Source organism: Saccoglossus kowalevskii, chromosome 13, assembly GCF_978046115.1.
Source record: "Saccoglossus kowalevskii chromosome 13, keSacKowa6.1, whole genome shotgun sequence".
NCBI classification, from domain to species: domain Eukaryota; kingdom Metazoa; phylum Hemichordata; class Enteropneusta; family Harrimaniidae; genus Saccoglossus; species Saccoglossus kowalevskii.
Window position 1 is genome coordinate 24,999,241 of NC_140653.1, and position 18,338 is coordinate 25,017,578.

General features: G+C 34.8%; 1 protein-coding gene across 1 annotated transcript in view; it reads right to left on the reverse strand.

Annotated features, from left to right (window-relative positions):
- Window positions 1–18,338, reverse strand: part of LOC102801555 (SH2 domain-containing adapter protein F-like) — a 66,748-nt gene that overhangs the window by 16,523 nt on the left and 31,887 nt on the right. The window contains exons 2-3 of the mRNA XM_006816205.3: window positions 15,436–15,595; window positions 1,849–2,370 (exon numbers count right to left, since the gene is read on the reverse strand). Coding sequence (XP_006816268.1) covers window positions 1,849–2,370; window positions 15,436–15,595 — 682 coding nt within the window. The remainder of the gene's footprint in view (window positions 1–1,848; window positions 2,371–15,435; window positions 15,596–18,338) is intronic.

Sequence of the window (18,338 nt, forward strand, 5' to 3'; positions counted from 1 at the left end):
ACATGTATCTGACACAGGTGGGTTATACAGTTGTTAACATGGTAAAACACACTCACATGTATCTGACACAGGTGGGTTATACAGTTGTTAACATGGTAAAACACACTCACATGTATCTGACACAGGTGGGTTACACAGTTGTTAACATGGTAAAACACACTCACATGTAGCTGACACAGGTGGGTTACACAGTTGTTCACATGGTAAAACACACTCACATGTATCTGACACAGGTGGGTTACACAGTTGTTAACATGGTAAAACACACTCACATGTAGCTGACACAGGTGGGTTATACAGTTAACATGGTAAAACACACTCACATGTATCTGACACAGGTGGGTTACACAGTTGTTAACATGGTAAAACACACTCACATGTATCTGACACAGGTGGGTTATACAGTTGTTCACATGGTAAAACACACTCACATGTAGCTGACACAGGGTTACACAGTTGTTAACATGGTAAAACACACTCACATGTAGCTGACACAGGTGGGTTACACAGTTGTTAACATGGTAAAACACACTCACAAGTTGCTGACACAGATGGGTCACACAGTTGTTAACATGGTAAAACACACTCACATGTATCTGACACAGGTGGGTTACACAGTTGTTAACATGGTAAAACACACTCACATGTAGCTGACACCGGTGGGTTACACAGTTGTTAACATGGTAAAACACACTCACATGTATCTGACACAGGTGGGTTACACAGTTGTTAACATGGTAAAACACACTCACATGTATCTGACACAGGTGGGTTACACAGTTGTTAACATGGTAAAACACACTCACATGTATCTGACACAGGTGGGTTACACAGTTGTTAACATGGTAAAACACACTCACATGTGTCTGACACAGGTGGGTTATACAGTTGTTAACATGGTAAAACACTCACATGTAGCTGACACAGGTGGGTTACACAGTTGTTAACATGGTAAAACACACTCACATGTAGCTGACACAGGTGGGTTATACAGTTGTTAACATGGTAAAACACACTCACATGTAGCTGACACAGGTGGATTATACAGTTGTTAACATGGTAAAACACTCACATGTAGCTGACACAGGTGGGTTACACAGTTGTTAACATGGTAAAACACACTCACATGTAGCTGACACAGGTGGGTTACACAGTTGTTAACATGGTAAAACACACTCACATGTAGCTGACACAGGTGGGTTATACAGTTGTTAACATGGTAAAACACACTCACATGTATCTGACACAGGTGGGTTACACAGTTGTTAACATGGTAAAACACACTCACATGTATCTGACACAGGTGGATTACAGTTGTTAACATGGTAAAACACACTCACATGTATCTGACACAGGTGGGTTACACAGTTGTTAACATGGTAAAACACACTCACATGTATCTGACACAGGTGGATTACAGTTGTTAACATGGTAAAACACACTCACATGTATCTGACACAGATGGGTTACACAGTTGTTAACATGGTAAAACACACTCACATGTATCTGACACAGGTGGGTTACACAGCTGTTAACATGGTAAAACACACTCACATGTATCTGACACAGGTGGGTTACACAGTTGTTAACATGGTAAAACACACTCACATGTATCTGACACAGGTGGATTACAGTTGTTAACATGGTAAAACACACTCACATGTATCTGACACAGATGGGTTACACAGTTGTTAACATGGTAAAACACACTCACATGTATCTGACACAGGTGGGTTACACAGCTGTTAACATGGTAAAACACACTCACATGTATCTGACACAGGTGGATTACAGTTGTTAACATGGTAAAACACACTCACATGTAGCTGACACATTAAATGTACCTACCCATCAGAACATGTGATAGTCTATCTTTAGGTTTATATTCCCACGGAATTTCATAATCCTCTTGTGGACGAACATCTTTCTCCCTTGTTTGGTTACCATGAAGATGAGAAGCACTAGACTGTCCGTTAATTTGCTCATCAGGTAGGCTGCTACCTGACGATGATAACGCTATTTCTTCACGCTTTTCAAGAATTGCTTGAGAAATTCTATTTTTAGCTCCCCACTCCCAGGGCTCATCATACTCCTCAGGAGGTCGACTATCAAGTTCATGGCTCTGACTGCGTCTGGTTTGTAAATGGGAGTGATTTGCTTGTTCATTTTGTTCATTCTGTGGTTTCACAAATTGTTTATCTTGATTTAAACTAGGTTTAATTACATCTGATGGCAGTTGCTTAGCAACTATTGCTTCTCCATCTTCTGGGTCATATGGATCCTCATAGACATGCACTTTTTTCTTTGCTGGTATAAGCTCTCCCTTTCTTTTTTCTAGAGCCTCTTTTTCTAATTCAGCTTCTCTGATTTCTGAAAGATAGAAAGTGACAAATAAAAAGCTGACAATTTTAAATTTAAAAGAAATACAGTTATAATTAAAGCAGTAAACAGTGTACAGAAGTCTTACAATGTGAACTTGTTTATACATTTTATTTGTAGCAGGGTAATACTACTTCTATTGTTCAGAAGTTGATACAATAAATTCAAATTGCCTAGACCCTCAAAATAGGTTAGCGATGGCTATGTTTGGTTTTCAATATAAAATATTCAAAAACAATATGGCTGCCAAACCACATGACCAATGACAATTTTAAGAGTCAGGGCAACCAGTTGTATTAGCCTCTACTAGCATAGAGACCATTTCTCTAGTTTGAGACTATTTCCTTCAGCAGTTTTTTCTCACAATCTTACGAAAAAATGGTGGCAGAAGAGGAAGAAAATTTTAACGAGAACAATAGGGCTTGGTTCCCCAATGATTACAATAATTAGCAAATTTATTTATTAATTAATATGCTACATTTACAGATCTTGTTGTGGATGTTACATTACTGGTAAAAACAGTCAATTATGGTGTTTTGTGTAAAGTAACACATATATCACCAAAAAAAAACACTTTAGACAAACCAATCATGTCATGACATGACCGAGTCCTGGTTTGTTAAACAGTAAACCAAACTAAAATGAGTCGGAAATTTTGAATCATAATAAGAGACAAATAACTGTAAAACATGTTGAAAAAGCGGCATGCAATTTTAGCGAATTGTAGTAAAATGATGTAATAGCGAAATGTTGATTTAGCGAATCTCTCTTGTCATTGCTGATTTCTTTGTTTGGCGGCCATTTTGAATTGATAACAAGTCATTGAAAATGACACAGTCCCCGTTAAGTTCTCTTTGTGCTCGTCATATTAAAGCGGAGGGGTTGTCGCAGATTGTTTATTTATATCAAAACATGTGTTTCGTGTCATAATAATATGGCCAAAATAAAAACAGCCGTTATTCAGCCATCTTTGATCTGATCATGAAACACACTGATATGTATGATGTATATGCCAAATACAAATGAAAATGGTACATAAATTGTGGAAATATAGTAGTAAGGCCAAAAAGTCAGATGGCTGTCAATCGGCCATCTTTTGAAACAAATTGTCATGGACATGCATCCTAACATGTACATGTATAAAGTACATGTATGTGCCAAATTTGAATGAAAACTGACAGAGCACGTCCAAGATACCGCATAAAAAACAAAAACAAGATGCCTGCCAGTCGACCATCTTTGATCCAATTGTGAAATAAATCATCATGGACATGTATCCTAACATGTATAATCTACGTACCAAGTTTGAATGAAAACTGACAAAGCATGTCCAAAATACAACATTTTCAAAAAACAAGATGGCTGCCAGTCGGCCATTTTGAATCGAATCACTAAACCACTGCATGTGCATATGTCCCACATAAGGTACAAGGCACATGCAAAGAATGAACGGAATCGGCCCACAGGATTCTGAAATATGACGTTGGATAGACTGACGCACGGACAGACGGACACACGAACGATCGGACGGACAGACTCAGGAACTCACGGATGGTCGGGGACATGTATCCTAACATGTATGATCTATGTACTAAATTTGAATGAAAACTGACAAAGCATGTCCAAAATACAACATTTTCAAAAAAACAAAATGGCTGCCAGTTGGCCATCTTTGATCCAATTGTGAAATAAATCATCATGGACATGTATCCTAACATGTATAATCTATGTACCAAGTTTGAATGAAAACTGACAAAGCATGTCCAAAATGCAACATTTTCAAAAAACAAGATGGCTGCCAGTCGGCCATTTTGAATCGAATCGCTAAACCACTACATGTGCATATGTCCCACATAAAGTACTAGGCACATGCAAAGAATGAACGGAATCGGTCCAAGGGATTCTGAGATACGACTCCGGACGGACGCACAGACACACAGACGGACGGAGACCGAATTATAAGTCCGAAAACGGGGACTAATAAAGTCATTAGCGACATCTTGAATTAGCGAATCAGTTTTCTCGCTAAATTCGCGAAAAAGACATGCTCGCGAAAAAGACATGTTTTACAGTACTGTACATGAATATAATGTACATATCGTTGTAAAGTTTGATTACGATCAGTCAATGTATGTGTGTCAAGGTCTCATTATGTCCAATGTATGTATGTAACAAAATCCATCAAACACAACCAAGATAAAAAATGGCAAAAATGCTTGAATTCGATAAATTTTAGGCATAATCAAAGAAAGCTTAGAAAGAACTCCTGTGTGCTAAGGATATTTAAGGCATGAAGTACAAATACAGAATACTGCATTTACTATGTTAACAATCTTATTTTGACAACAGACTTGTCTTCGTCTGAGATATTACAGTTATGCATATTTATGAGGTCACATCAACTCATTTATACAAGATGGGTAATTAAAACAAATGGATTTCATTCTGAAGTGATCAGATTTCTGGAGTATCCAAAAGCACCTATGTACCAAGTTTCATTGAAATTTGATGAATGGTACTTAAGAAATTCAGGGAAATCATATAAATAGGTTAATTTATGCAAATTTGGTAATTAGTAAGCACAAAATTTAACCTGCATTGTATGTACCGAGTTCCATTGATATTAGTGGAAAAGTTAAATATTAGCTAATTAATTATGCAAATTACCTATTAATATACATGGATTTAAACCCCAATCTAATCAGATCTGCGCATTATCCAAGACTATCTATATCCAATTTTTCATTGAAATCTGTTTTATGGTACATGAGAAGAAAGTGTGAATGCTTAAAATTGGCTAATTAATATGCAAACTGGGTAATTAATATGTACAGGATTTCAACCAAAAACTAATCAGGGTAGAGCATTATCCCAGAGCATCTATGTACCAATTTTCATTAAAATCTGATAATTGGTTCTTGAGATATCAGTGGAACAGACACACTCACACAGATACAGATGTACTAACCACGCAGACTCCCATTGTATGATTCACACACTGGAGTATAAAAACCATGGCCATATATCCGGGTCTGTTTCCCCTCAACTCATTAAATATCCAAAAATAAAGGGTAAGCTAATATCTAGGGAAGGCATGTACTGTAGTAATACTCAAAAGGGGACAACAGTTACATGTAAGTAATGTTTAGTCCAGAAATGTCTTTGCTATAGATTATACATGTATCAGTAGAAGACAGTGACTGATGATAGCCAATAGACGAGACAAGGAAACCAACTGAGCAAGTGAATCATTAATTTTACAACAGCTGTACTCCCTGCTGAGTCAGGGATTTATTTGTTGTGGCAATTGGCTGGGAGCTAAGTTCAATAATGTTTGTACACACCTGGAGGCTGTCTGTCTACTGTGATGTTCTGCTTGTGCTATTATAAACTGCACCTTAAAGTACTTATCACAAAAACACTACCAATTGTATTGTTTGCAGTGCATTACCTGTCACACTCACTGCTCTGTAGCACCAAGCACGATTAGACTCCTTTCAACACAGTTACTTTGACAACATTTACATAGACAGCTCTGTACATAGTTCTCGTAATCATCAGAATCAGTTTTACCGGTATATACCTGGTACAATCGATTTGACTAGATTTGTTTTGAAGATAATACTGAGTAGATTAATCAAATTTGAAAGAAATCCTTTACAGAGATTTCATTTCTAGGAAATGCGGTATACAAAACTATACACATACATCGAGCAAGACTCGTGTAATGTAATAAGTTTTTATAATCAGAAATAAACATAAATATATAGGTGAATGTAAATTTTTTGTTTTCTTCCTGTTACCCAAGACCATTCGTCCCTGTGTTATCGATATCGCCCAATGAGACACCAGCATAAGTGACACCTGTGGTCGATTGACTTGTGATTGGCTATCGTGGTTAGTACAAGGGTCGTATGAATATTAAAACTAAGTGGGTGGAAGGGAAATTGTACAACTTTATCAAGATAGAAACGAGGATACAATTTAATTTAAAGATTATTATTATGATTATTACATTATTAGGTGAAATCAACCAGTAGGGTATGATTCAAAATGAACATTCATTTTCACTGACACTTAATTTCATCATTTTTGATGCTTCTGAAAATGTTTACTTATTAGCAAAAAACAGTGAAATTAAAACCCAGAGAATAATTAATACCACTACGGTGGAATATGTAGTAGTATATATGCACACAACTCCCACACTGATCTAATCATACATTTAAATAATCAAATAGAGTAAATATGTTATACCTAATATAGTTGAGTCAAGAAATGGTTTACTTGAAAAGAGAAAATACTGAAAAGTGGTTCAGACTCTTGAAAATATGAACAGGAGGAAATTGCATTATGTTATCAATTTCGCTTGGATCTTTTCAGCGGCATCACATGGAGGGTTTCATCAGTCAGCGCAGCGCCATTCAGTTTTCAAGAATCAATATATATGCCTACTTATCTACAGAGAAAGTGATCTCCGGGCTAAATTCCATTTCACAAGAAAGAAAACATTAATCTTCCGCAAAACGGATGAGTAAATACAGCCTGAATGTGTGCTTAGAATGATCCTAATGACAACGTCCATTATAGCGTGTCTCCTAAGAGACTCATCCAACGAAAAATAAAAGATTGCATCTATTTAACCTCATCTAATGAACAGGAAATCAAACTTGCACAGTGGCAATATTCACTGCATATGACATATGGGATAACGATGATGAAACAAGACGCTGAATCTATTCAGATCTATGGCGTTTGCTTACATCATATCTAATGAGCGTTTAAAATAACTAGTGAATGGTCTGTAATAGTATCATATCCAAGTAATAGACAATGTAACCATGGATTGTTCAGTAATAGTATCACATGCAAGTAAGTAATGGTCAATGTCGTAACCATGGATTGTTCAGTAATAGTATCACATGCAAGTAATGGTCAATGTAACCATGGATTGTTCAGTAATAGTATCACATTCAAGTAATGGTCAATGTAACCAGAGATTGTTCAGTAATAGTATCACATGCAAGTAATGGTCAATGTAACCAGGGATTGTTCAATAACTGTATCACATGCAAGTAATGGTCAATGTAACCAGGGATTGTTCAATAACTGTATCACATGCAAGTAATGGTCAATGTAACCAGGGATTGTTCAATAACTGTATCACATGCAAGTAATGGTCAATGTAACCAGGGATTGTTCAATAACTGTATCACATGCAAGTAATGGTCAATGTAACCAGGGATTGTTCAGTAATAGTATCACATGCAAGTAATGGTCAATGTAACCAGAGATTGTTCAGTAATAGTATCACATGCAAGTAATGGCCAATGTAACCAGAGATTGTTCAATAACTGTATCACATGCAAGTAATGGTCAATGTAACCAGAGATGTTCAGTAATAGTATCACATGCAAGTAATGGTTATTGTAACCAGGGATTGTTCAATAACTGTATCACATGCAAGTAATGGTCAATAACTGTATCACATGCAAGTAATGGTCAATAACTGTATCACATGCAAGTAATGGTCAATGTAACCAGGGATTGTTCAATAACTGTATCACATGCAAGTAATGGTCAATGTAACCAGAGATTGTTCAGTAATAGTATCACATGCAAGTAATGGTCAATGTAACCATGGATTGTTCAGTAATAGTATCACATGCAAGTAATGGTCAATGTAACCATGGATTGTTCAGTAACAGTATCACATGCAAGTAATAATCAATGTAACCATGGATTGTTCAGTAATAGTATCACATGCAAGTAATGGTAAATGTAACCAGGGATTGTTCAGTAATAGTATCACATGCAAGTAATGGTCAATGTAACCATGGATTGTTCAGTAACAGTATCACATGCAAGTAATGGTCAATGTAACCATGGATTGTTCAGTAACAGTATCACATGCAAGTAATAATCAATGTAACCATGGATTGTTCAGTAATAGTATCACATGCAAGTAATGGTCAATGTAACCATGGATTGTTCAGTAATAGTATCACATGCAAGTAATGGTCAATGTAACCATGGATTGTTCAGTAATATTATCACATGCAAGTAATGGTCAATGTAACCATGGACTGTTCAGTAACAGTATCACGTGCAAGTAATGGTAAATGTAACCAGGGATTGTTCGGTAATAGTATCACATGCAAGTAATGGTCAATGTAACCAGAGATTGTTCAATAACTGTATCACATGCAAGTAATGGTCAATGTAACCAGATATTGTTCAGTAATAGTATCACATGCAAGTAATGGTCAATGTAACCAGAGATTGTTCAATAACTGTATCACATGCAAGTAATGGTCAATATAACCAGAGATTGTTCAGTAATAGTATCACATCCAAGTAATGGTCATTGTAACCAGGGATTGTTCAATAACTGTATCACATGCAAGTAATGGTCAATGTAACCAGGGATTGTTCAATAACTGTATCACATGCAAGTAATGGTCAATGTAACCAGGGATTGTTCAGTAACAGTATCACATGCAAGTAATGGTCAATGTAACCAGAGATTGTTCAGTAATAGTATCACATGCAAGTAATGGTCAATGTAACCATGGATTGTTCAGTAATAGTATCACATGCAAGTAATAGTCAATGTAACCATGGATTGTTCAGTAACAGTATCACATGCAAGTAATAATCAATGTAACCATGGATTGTTCAGTAATAGTATCACATGCAAGTAATGGTCAATGTAACCATGGATTGTTCAGTAACAGTATCACATGCAAGTAATAATCAATGTAACCATGGATTGTTCAGTAATAGTATCACATGCAAGTAATGGTCAATGTAACCATGGATTGTTCAGTAATAGTATCACATGCAAGTAATGGTCAATGTAACCATGGATTGTTCAGTAATAGTATCACATGCAAGTAATGGTCAATGTAACCAGGGATTGTTCAATAACTGTATCACATGCAAGTAATAATCAATGTAACCATGGATTGTTCAGTAATAGTATCACATGCAAGTAATGGTAAATGTAACCAGGGATTGTTCAGTAATAGTATCACATGCAAGTAATGGTCAATGTAACCATGGATTGTTCAGTAATAGTATCACATGCAAGTAATGGTTAATGTAACCAGAAATTGTTTAGTAATAGTATCACATGCAAGTAATGGTCAATGTAACCATGGATTGTTCAGTAACAGTATCACATGCAAGTAATGGTAAATGTAACCAGGGATTGTTCAGTAATAGTATCACATGCAAGTAATGGTCAATGTAACCAGAGATTGTTCAATAACTGTATCACATGCAAGTAATGGTCAATGTAACCAGAGATTGTTCAATAACTGTATCACATGCAAGTAATGGTCAATGTAACCAGAGATTGTTCAGTAATAGTATCACATGCAAGTAATGGTCATTGTAACCAGGGATTGTTCAATAACTGTATCACATGCAAGTAATGGTCAATGTAACCAGGGATTGTTCAATAACTGTATCACATGCAAGTAATGGTCAATGTAACCAGGGATTGTTCAGTAACAGTATCACATGCAAGTAATGGTCAATGTAACCAGAGATTGTTCAGTAATAGTATCACATGCAAGAAATGGTCAATGTAACCATGGATTGTTCAGTAATAGTATCACATGCAAGTAATGGTCAATGTAACCATGGATTGTTCAGTAACAGTATCACATGCAAGTAATGGTAAATGTAACCAGGGATTGTTCAGTAATAGTATCACATGCAAGTAATGATCAATGTAACCAGAGATTGTTCAATAACTGTATCACATGCAAGTAATGGTCAATGTAACCAGGGATTGTTCAGTAATAGTATCACATGCAAGTAATGGTCAATGTAACCAGAGATTGTTCAGTAATAGTATCACATGCAAGTAATGGTCAATGTAACCATGGATTGTTCAGTAATAGTATCACATGCAAGTAATGGTCAATGTAACCATGGATTGTTCAGTAACAGTATCACATGCAAGTAATAATCAATGTAACCATGGATTGTTCAGTAATAGTATCACATGCAAGTAATGGTAAATGTAACCAGGGATTGTTCAGTAATAGTATCACATGCAAGTAATGGTCAATGTAACCATGGATTGTTCAGTAATAGTATCACATGCAAGTAATGGTCAATGGAACCATGGATTGTTCAATAATAGTATCACATGCAAGTAATGGTCAATGTAACCATGGATTGTTCAGTAATAGTATCACATGCATGGTCAATGTAACCAGAGATTGTTCAGTAATAGTATCACATGCAAGTAATGGTCAATGTAACCATGGATTGTTCAGTAATAGTATCACATCAGAGAAATGGTCAATGTAACCAGGAATTGTTCTGTAATAGTATCACATGCAAGTAATGGTCAATGTAACCATGGATTGTTCAGTAACAGTATCACATGCAAGTAATGGTCAATGGAACCAGAGATTGTTCAATAACTGTATCACATGCAAGTAATGGTCAATGTAACCAGGGATTGTTCAGTAATAGTATCAAATGCAAGTAATGGTCAATTTAACCAGAGATTGTTCAGTAATAGTATCACATGCAAGTAATGGTCAATGTAACCAGGGATTGTTCAATAACTGTATCACATGCAAGTAATGGTCAATGTAACCAGGGATTGTTCAATAACTGTATCACATGCAAGTAATGGTCAATGTAACCAGGGATTGTTCAGTAATAGTATCACATGCAAGTAATGGTCAATGTAACCAGAGATTGTTCAATAACTGTATCACATGCAAGTAATGGTCAATGTAACAATGGATTGTTCAGTAATAGTATCACATGCAAGTAATGGTCAATGTAACCAGGGATTGTTCAATAACTGTATCACATGCAAGTAATGGTCAATGTAACCAGGGATTGTTCAATAACTGTATTACATGCAAGTAATGGTCAATGTAACCAGGGATTGTTCAGTAATAGTATCACATGCAAGTAATGGTCAATGTAACCAGAGATTGTTCAGTAAAAGTATCACATGCAAGTAATGGTCAATGCAACAATGGATTGTTCAGTAATAGTATCACATGCAAGTAATGGTCAATGTAACCAGGAATTGTTCAGTAATAGTATCACATGCAAGTAATGGTCAATGTAACCAGAGATTGTTCAGTAATAGTATCACATGCAAGTAATGGTCAATGTAACAATGGATTGTTCAGTAATAGTATCACATGCAAGTAATTGTCAATGTAACCAGAGATTGTTCAATAACTGTATCACATGCAAGTAATGGTCAATGTAACCAGAGATTGTTCAGTAATAGTATCACATGCAAGTAATGGTCAATGTAACCAGGGATTGTTCAATAACTGTATCACATCCAAGAAATGGTCAATGTAACCAGAGATTGTTCAATAACTGTATCACATCCAAGAAATGGTCAATGTAACCAGAGATTGTTCAATAACTGTATCACATGCAAGTAATGGTCAATGTAACCATGGATTGTTCAATAATAGTATCACATGCAAGTAATGGTCAATGTAACCATGGATTGTTCAGTAATAGTATCACATGCAAGTAATGGTCAATGTAACCATGGATTGTTCAGTAATAGTATCACATGCAAGTAATGGTCAATGTAACCAGAGATTGTTCAATAACTGTATCACATGCAAGTAATGGTCAATGTAACCAGAGATTGTTCAGTAATAGTATCACATCCAAGTAATGGTCATTGTAACCAGGGATTGTTCAATAACTGTATCACATGCAAGTAATGGTCAATGTAACCAGGGATTGTTCAATAACTGTATCACATGCAAGTAATGGTCAATGTAACCAGGGATTGTTCAGTAACAGTATCACATGCAAGTAATGGTCAATGTAACCAGAGATTGTTCAGTAATAGTATCACATGCAAGTAATGGTCAATGTAACCATGGATTGTTCAGTAATAGTATCACATGCAAGTAATGGTCAATGTAACCATGGATTGTTCAGTAACAGTATCACATGCAAGTAATGGTAAATGTAACCAGGGATTGTTCAGTAATAGTATCACATGCAAGTAATGATCAATGTAACCAGAGATTGTTCAATAACTGTATCACATGCAAGTAATGGTCAATGTAACCAGAGATTGTTCAGTAATAGTATCACATGCAAGTAATGGTCAATGTAACCATGGATTGTTCAGTAATAGTATCACATGCAAGTAATGGTCAATGTAACCATGGATTGTTCAGTAACAGTATCACATGCAAGTAATAATCAATGTAACCATGGATTGTTCAGTAATAGTATCACATGCAAGTAATGGTAAATGTAACCAGGGATTGTTCAGTAATAGTATCACATGCAAGTAATGGTCAATGTAACCAGGGATTGTTCAGTAATAGTATCACATGCAAGTAATGGTCAATGTAACCAGAGATTGTTCAGTAATAGTATCACATGCAAGTAATGGTCAATGTAACAATGGATTGTTCAGTAATAGTATCACATGCAAGTAATTGTCAATGTAACCAGAGATTGTTCAATAACTGTATCACATGCAAGTAATGGTCAATGTAACCAGAGATTGTTCAGTAATAGTATCACATGCAAGTAATGGTCAATGTAACCAGGGATTGTTCAATAACTGTATCACATCCAAGAAATGGTCAATGTAACCAGAGATTGTTCAATAACTGTATCACATGCAAGTAATGGTCAATGTAACCATGGATTGTTCAATAATAGTATCACATGCAAGTAATGGTCAATGTAACCATGGATTGTTCAGTAATAGTATCACATGCAAGTAATGGTCAATGTAACCAGAGATTGTTCAATAATAGTATCACATTCAAGTAATGGCAAATGTAACCAGGAATTGTTCTGTAATAGTATCACATGCAAGTAATTGTCAATGTAACCATGGATTGTTCAGTAATAGTATCACATGCAAGTAATGGTCAATGTAACCAGAGATTGTTCAATAACTGTATCACATCCAAGAAATGGTCAATGTAACCATGGATTGTTCAGTAATAGTATCACATGCAAGTAATGGTCAATGTAACCAGGGATTGTTCAATAACTGTATCACATCCAAGAAATGGTCAATGTAACCAGGGATTGTTCAGTAATAGTATCACATGCAAGTAATGGTCAATGTAACCAGGGATTGTTCAATAACTGTATCACATACAAGAAATGGTCAATGTAACCATGGATTGTTCAGTAATAGTATCACATCCAAGAAATGGTCAATGTAACCATCGATTGTTCAGTAATAGTATCACATCCAAGAAATGGTCAATGTAACAATGGATTGTTCAGTAATAGTATCACATGCAAGTAATGGTCAATGTAACAATGGATTGTTCAGTAATAGTATCACATGCAAGTAATGGTCAATGCACCAGGAATTTCTCAATAACATTAAATCTTTGTGAATCAATGTTAGTTGAAACACTATTCAAATGAAAATTCAAACACACAGTCAAACGGGATCACTCATACATGCATTGAGAATAAAATGTATTTTACATACTTCCTACCAGATATAATTTCACATAATACAAGTATTCACAAACCCAATCAAAGAAAGCTTAGAAAGAACTCCCGTGTGCTGAGAGTATTGAAGACACATTAAAAATTAATTCAAAATTACTTGTACATAAGATATTGATGGAAAAGCTGAAAACTAATTATGTAAATCAGGTAACTAATATGAACAGAACAAAATAATTATAAATTATTATGCTAATTAGAGAATTAATATGAACAAATTTTAACCCAAAATTAATCAGGCCTGTCTATTGTCCTATTGAGCATTTATGTACCAAATTTTATTCAAATGTAATGATCAGTAATTGAGATATCAGTGTTAATTAATTATGTTAATTAGGTGATTAATAAGCATAAATATTTACCAAAAACTAATTGGGTCTCTGCATAGTTCTCTTTAAAAGTTTCATTCAAATCCAATTCGTGGTTCTATATATCAGTGGAACATTATGCAAATTAGGTAATTAATATACAATTAAAACTAATCAGGTCTCTGCATAGTCCTAGAATATCTATGTAGCAAGTCTCATTGAAATATGATGATTAGTACTTTAGATATCAGGCAAAAAGATGATAATTAACTAATTATGCTAATAAGTTAATTAATATGCACAAATATTTCCCCAAAAACTAATCAGGGGTCTGCACAGTCCTTAAGTAACTATGTACCAAGTGTCATTGAAATGTGATGATTACTACTTGAAATATCAAAAGCTGAAAATTAATTAATTATGCAAATTAGGTAATTAATATGTACTGATATTACCCTAAAAACTATCAGGTCTGTGCAGTGTCCTATGACATCTATCTATCTATCAAGTTTCATTGAAATGTGATGATTACTACTTGAAATATCAAAGGTTGAAATTGAATTAATAATGCAAATTAGGTAATTAATATGTACTGATATTACCCTAAAAACTATCAGGTTTGTGCAGTGTCCTATGACATCTATGTACTAAGTTTAATTGAAATGTGATGATTAGTACTTGAGATATCAGTGGAAAAGCCGAAAATTGATTAATCATTATGCAAATTTGGTAATTAATATTGCACAAATTTTTACCAAAACCCAATCAAATCTGTGCATTGGCCTAGAGCATCTATGCACCAAGTTTCATAAAAAATTAATGTATGGTTCTTGAGATATCAGTGGAACAGACACACACACACACACAGACAGACACACTAACTGCAAATACTCCTTTTTTGTGCTTCGCACACGGGAGTCAATACAATTTTATGAAAATGTCAGAGTACAATTTTTACAAATTTAATACCACTGTTACTGTATTTATACAGTTGCCCTATGTGGTGGATAGAGGGCACTGTAAACAAGGTCAACATGGAGATATTTGGGTGCACAGATCCGTGTTTCTGTATGTACCTGAATTGTTTTCTGTCTGCATTTACATAAAGTAAGGTGTTTTGTCTGTATTTTACTGAATATTTTTTTTTGCAAAATGAAAAAATAAAACTACGCTGGGAAAATAACACTATATGCAAGGTAATAAAGTGTACATGGAATAAATGGATACTTACGTTGCAATATTTTCTGTGCCTCATAAGGTTCAGTGTAATCACCCTCATCATAGATATTCCCGGTTTGGGCACCATCCGTTACTACGTCAAACCTTCGTGCATCTTCAGCGGCTGCTTTCCTGACGTCAGCAGGATCACTATAATCCTCTAATATTACAGGCTGCAATAATAAATAAATTATGAATTAATATTCATAAAACCAGGTTTGAGGTATACCTGGGTAATACAACATACCGATAACATAATTTAGAAATATACTCATTGTGTTATTGTACCTTCCATGTGCATTTTACAAAATCCATGCTTATGGGCAAATAATCATATTTACGTTGACCGAATTTCTGAACTTTTATCATAAATATAAAGTGCATATTCATTATTAAAATGTACAGAATTACAGACAGCTCATCTGTTCAAAGGATGAACAGGGCTTCCAAGCAAAATTGTGGACAATTTAAAAGCACAAATCCTGTATATTGTAAACATTTTATTTTCCCTGCTACATTTCCAAACACCCATAAACATTTTCACTACAAAAAAATTTCAATAACTTGCAAAATTTATTAAGTTTAGAGGTTTTTGGGCTAAAAAAGTGTATTATCAGAGTTCATCCTCAACGGCCATTAAACCAATAGATTATCATTAAAAATAATATCATTTCTTGATTCCCGAATTAGAAGTGTTTATTATTTATACAACTGCGTACATCACGTTACCGGAGGTCAATGAACCGGAAGGTATAACAGATTTGGAATGTTCCAAATGTGCTGAGTTGCGGCACACTGCTCGGCTGTGTTTCCAACTCAGTACGTACAAAACCCCCCAAATAAAAGTGCCATCATCTTGTAACTATCAGCCTCAGAAAATGTGCTCACAATTCTGCCCAAGCATGCAAATTATCTTTGATTACCGTATAGCATAATATTTTCATAATTTTTGCAGTTATTTTGGGAGTTGAAAAACTATGTCATGGTCATATTTACTCTGTAAAACACACACATACAATCTCTTTTTCTCTAAAAAATGTTTTGTTTCAACTGGTAATACATGTTTCTCAGCTGTCTTTTATACAGTAGTTCTTCTACCTGCTCCCTTTTATACACACCCACATTCAACTCTTTCAAATATGCTGTTGACTTCTTCTAGGGTTGTCTGTCTATTGCTTTTTTGGCTTTTTATATTTTTGTCCCCACTTTGCCCATTGCTAGATAGGTAGCGTATGCACAAAATAATTACAACGTGTCTGTCAGTAATTCAGGAGTTACTAGAACTTTTGCTAAAATCAGATTCTCCCACAGAGAAAAGATAAGCCAGATAATTTATTCTTTTTTTCAACAGTTTTGGATATTTTTGGAATGAGACATTACATTGTCGAATCACAGAAATAGATTTGAATAATTATTATTAGACATGTACATGTAGATGACGCAGGGTCATTACTCTAACATCACATTAGTTGGAGAACATTAGCATAACATCGCAATCATTAGATGTTGTACTGGTTGACAACAGACTTGCATGTCTTAGCAAGTAAATTAGCTATTATTTATTATCTAAGTTGATATTGGTCAGGGTAGGACCAACTTTACTACATACTGTGAAATACTTTATTTTCGCTGGAAGTAATTTTCGCTGAAAAGGCTTTTCGGCGTTTTGTGTGGAATTTTATTTTCACTGATTTTTGATGAGTTTAATGTGAAATATAGGAAAAAAAGTATATTCGCTGGATTTTATTTTATATTTAAGAGAAAATAAAGTATTCTACAGTAATTGGTCTATACCGATAGTTATTTATTTCAACCCCCCCCCCCCAAAAAAAAACACATTTCAACTCCCCTATTTATATATACCAAAAATGCATATGATGCAGAATTTCCAGAACTGCTATTCCCACTTGACTCCTTAGACTGGTGGAAAAGATCCCACAGCCACTTCATGTTGATCATTATCGCATGAAACTCTGCATGTACACAAAACACTCGAAAATTGCGTATCGTCATGCAAATTATTTATTCAAATAATTCTGAAACCACAAACCATGGAGTGAACAGGCATGTCTTGGGAGTTGTGATGTAATAACACTACATTGACATCTGACATGTAAATTATGTCTATTAAACAGAAATATGAATACAACATGTACATTACAATCAATCAAAATCTCCATGTACACGAGAAGAATTACTATTAATATAAATTAATACATACACACATTGCATATTTATTTGTACATACACACATGCAAGAATCCAATAAACAGACATTTTGATCGAATAGTGTAATATCTGTATTCTGTACACATATAATTGTATATTTTTAAGTGCTTAATCAATCATACATTGCAATGATAGCATGATCTGCAAAAAAGGCTTGAGGGTTTCCAAGTAATCATACTAAAACTACACATACTGGTAAAACATTCTCTCTAATAAGTTTGAGTATTGTGAGGTAGGGTGAAATTTATTTTACTATCGGTGGTGCTTTTGTTAGAAACACTTTTCTAATTTGTTTAATGTATAGTGCTACATGTATGTATCTGCAATAAATACGGCCACTCATTAATATAATGGGCTTATAAGGTTTGAATGACAGTCGGATGACCACATTTGACCTGAACATTTTATACCGATATACTTCAGCGTTGATTTTAAATCAAATAGTCTTAGTAATTGTTATGGTCTAACATGCAATCAGGAATTAACTGAGAGGCTTCGAACGTTGAAAATTATTCAACCTAGACAAGTTGAAAAAAAATGGCCACCGATCAGCCACATATTTATGTATTGAGTCAAATCACCAAAATTACTGAATACATTATTGTACAAAAATCATTTTATAGTTATTTATAAATTTCAATAAAACAAATAGTCATGAACAGAAAAATTACTATTCTAATTTTCAGA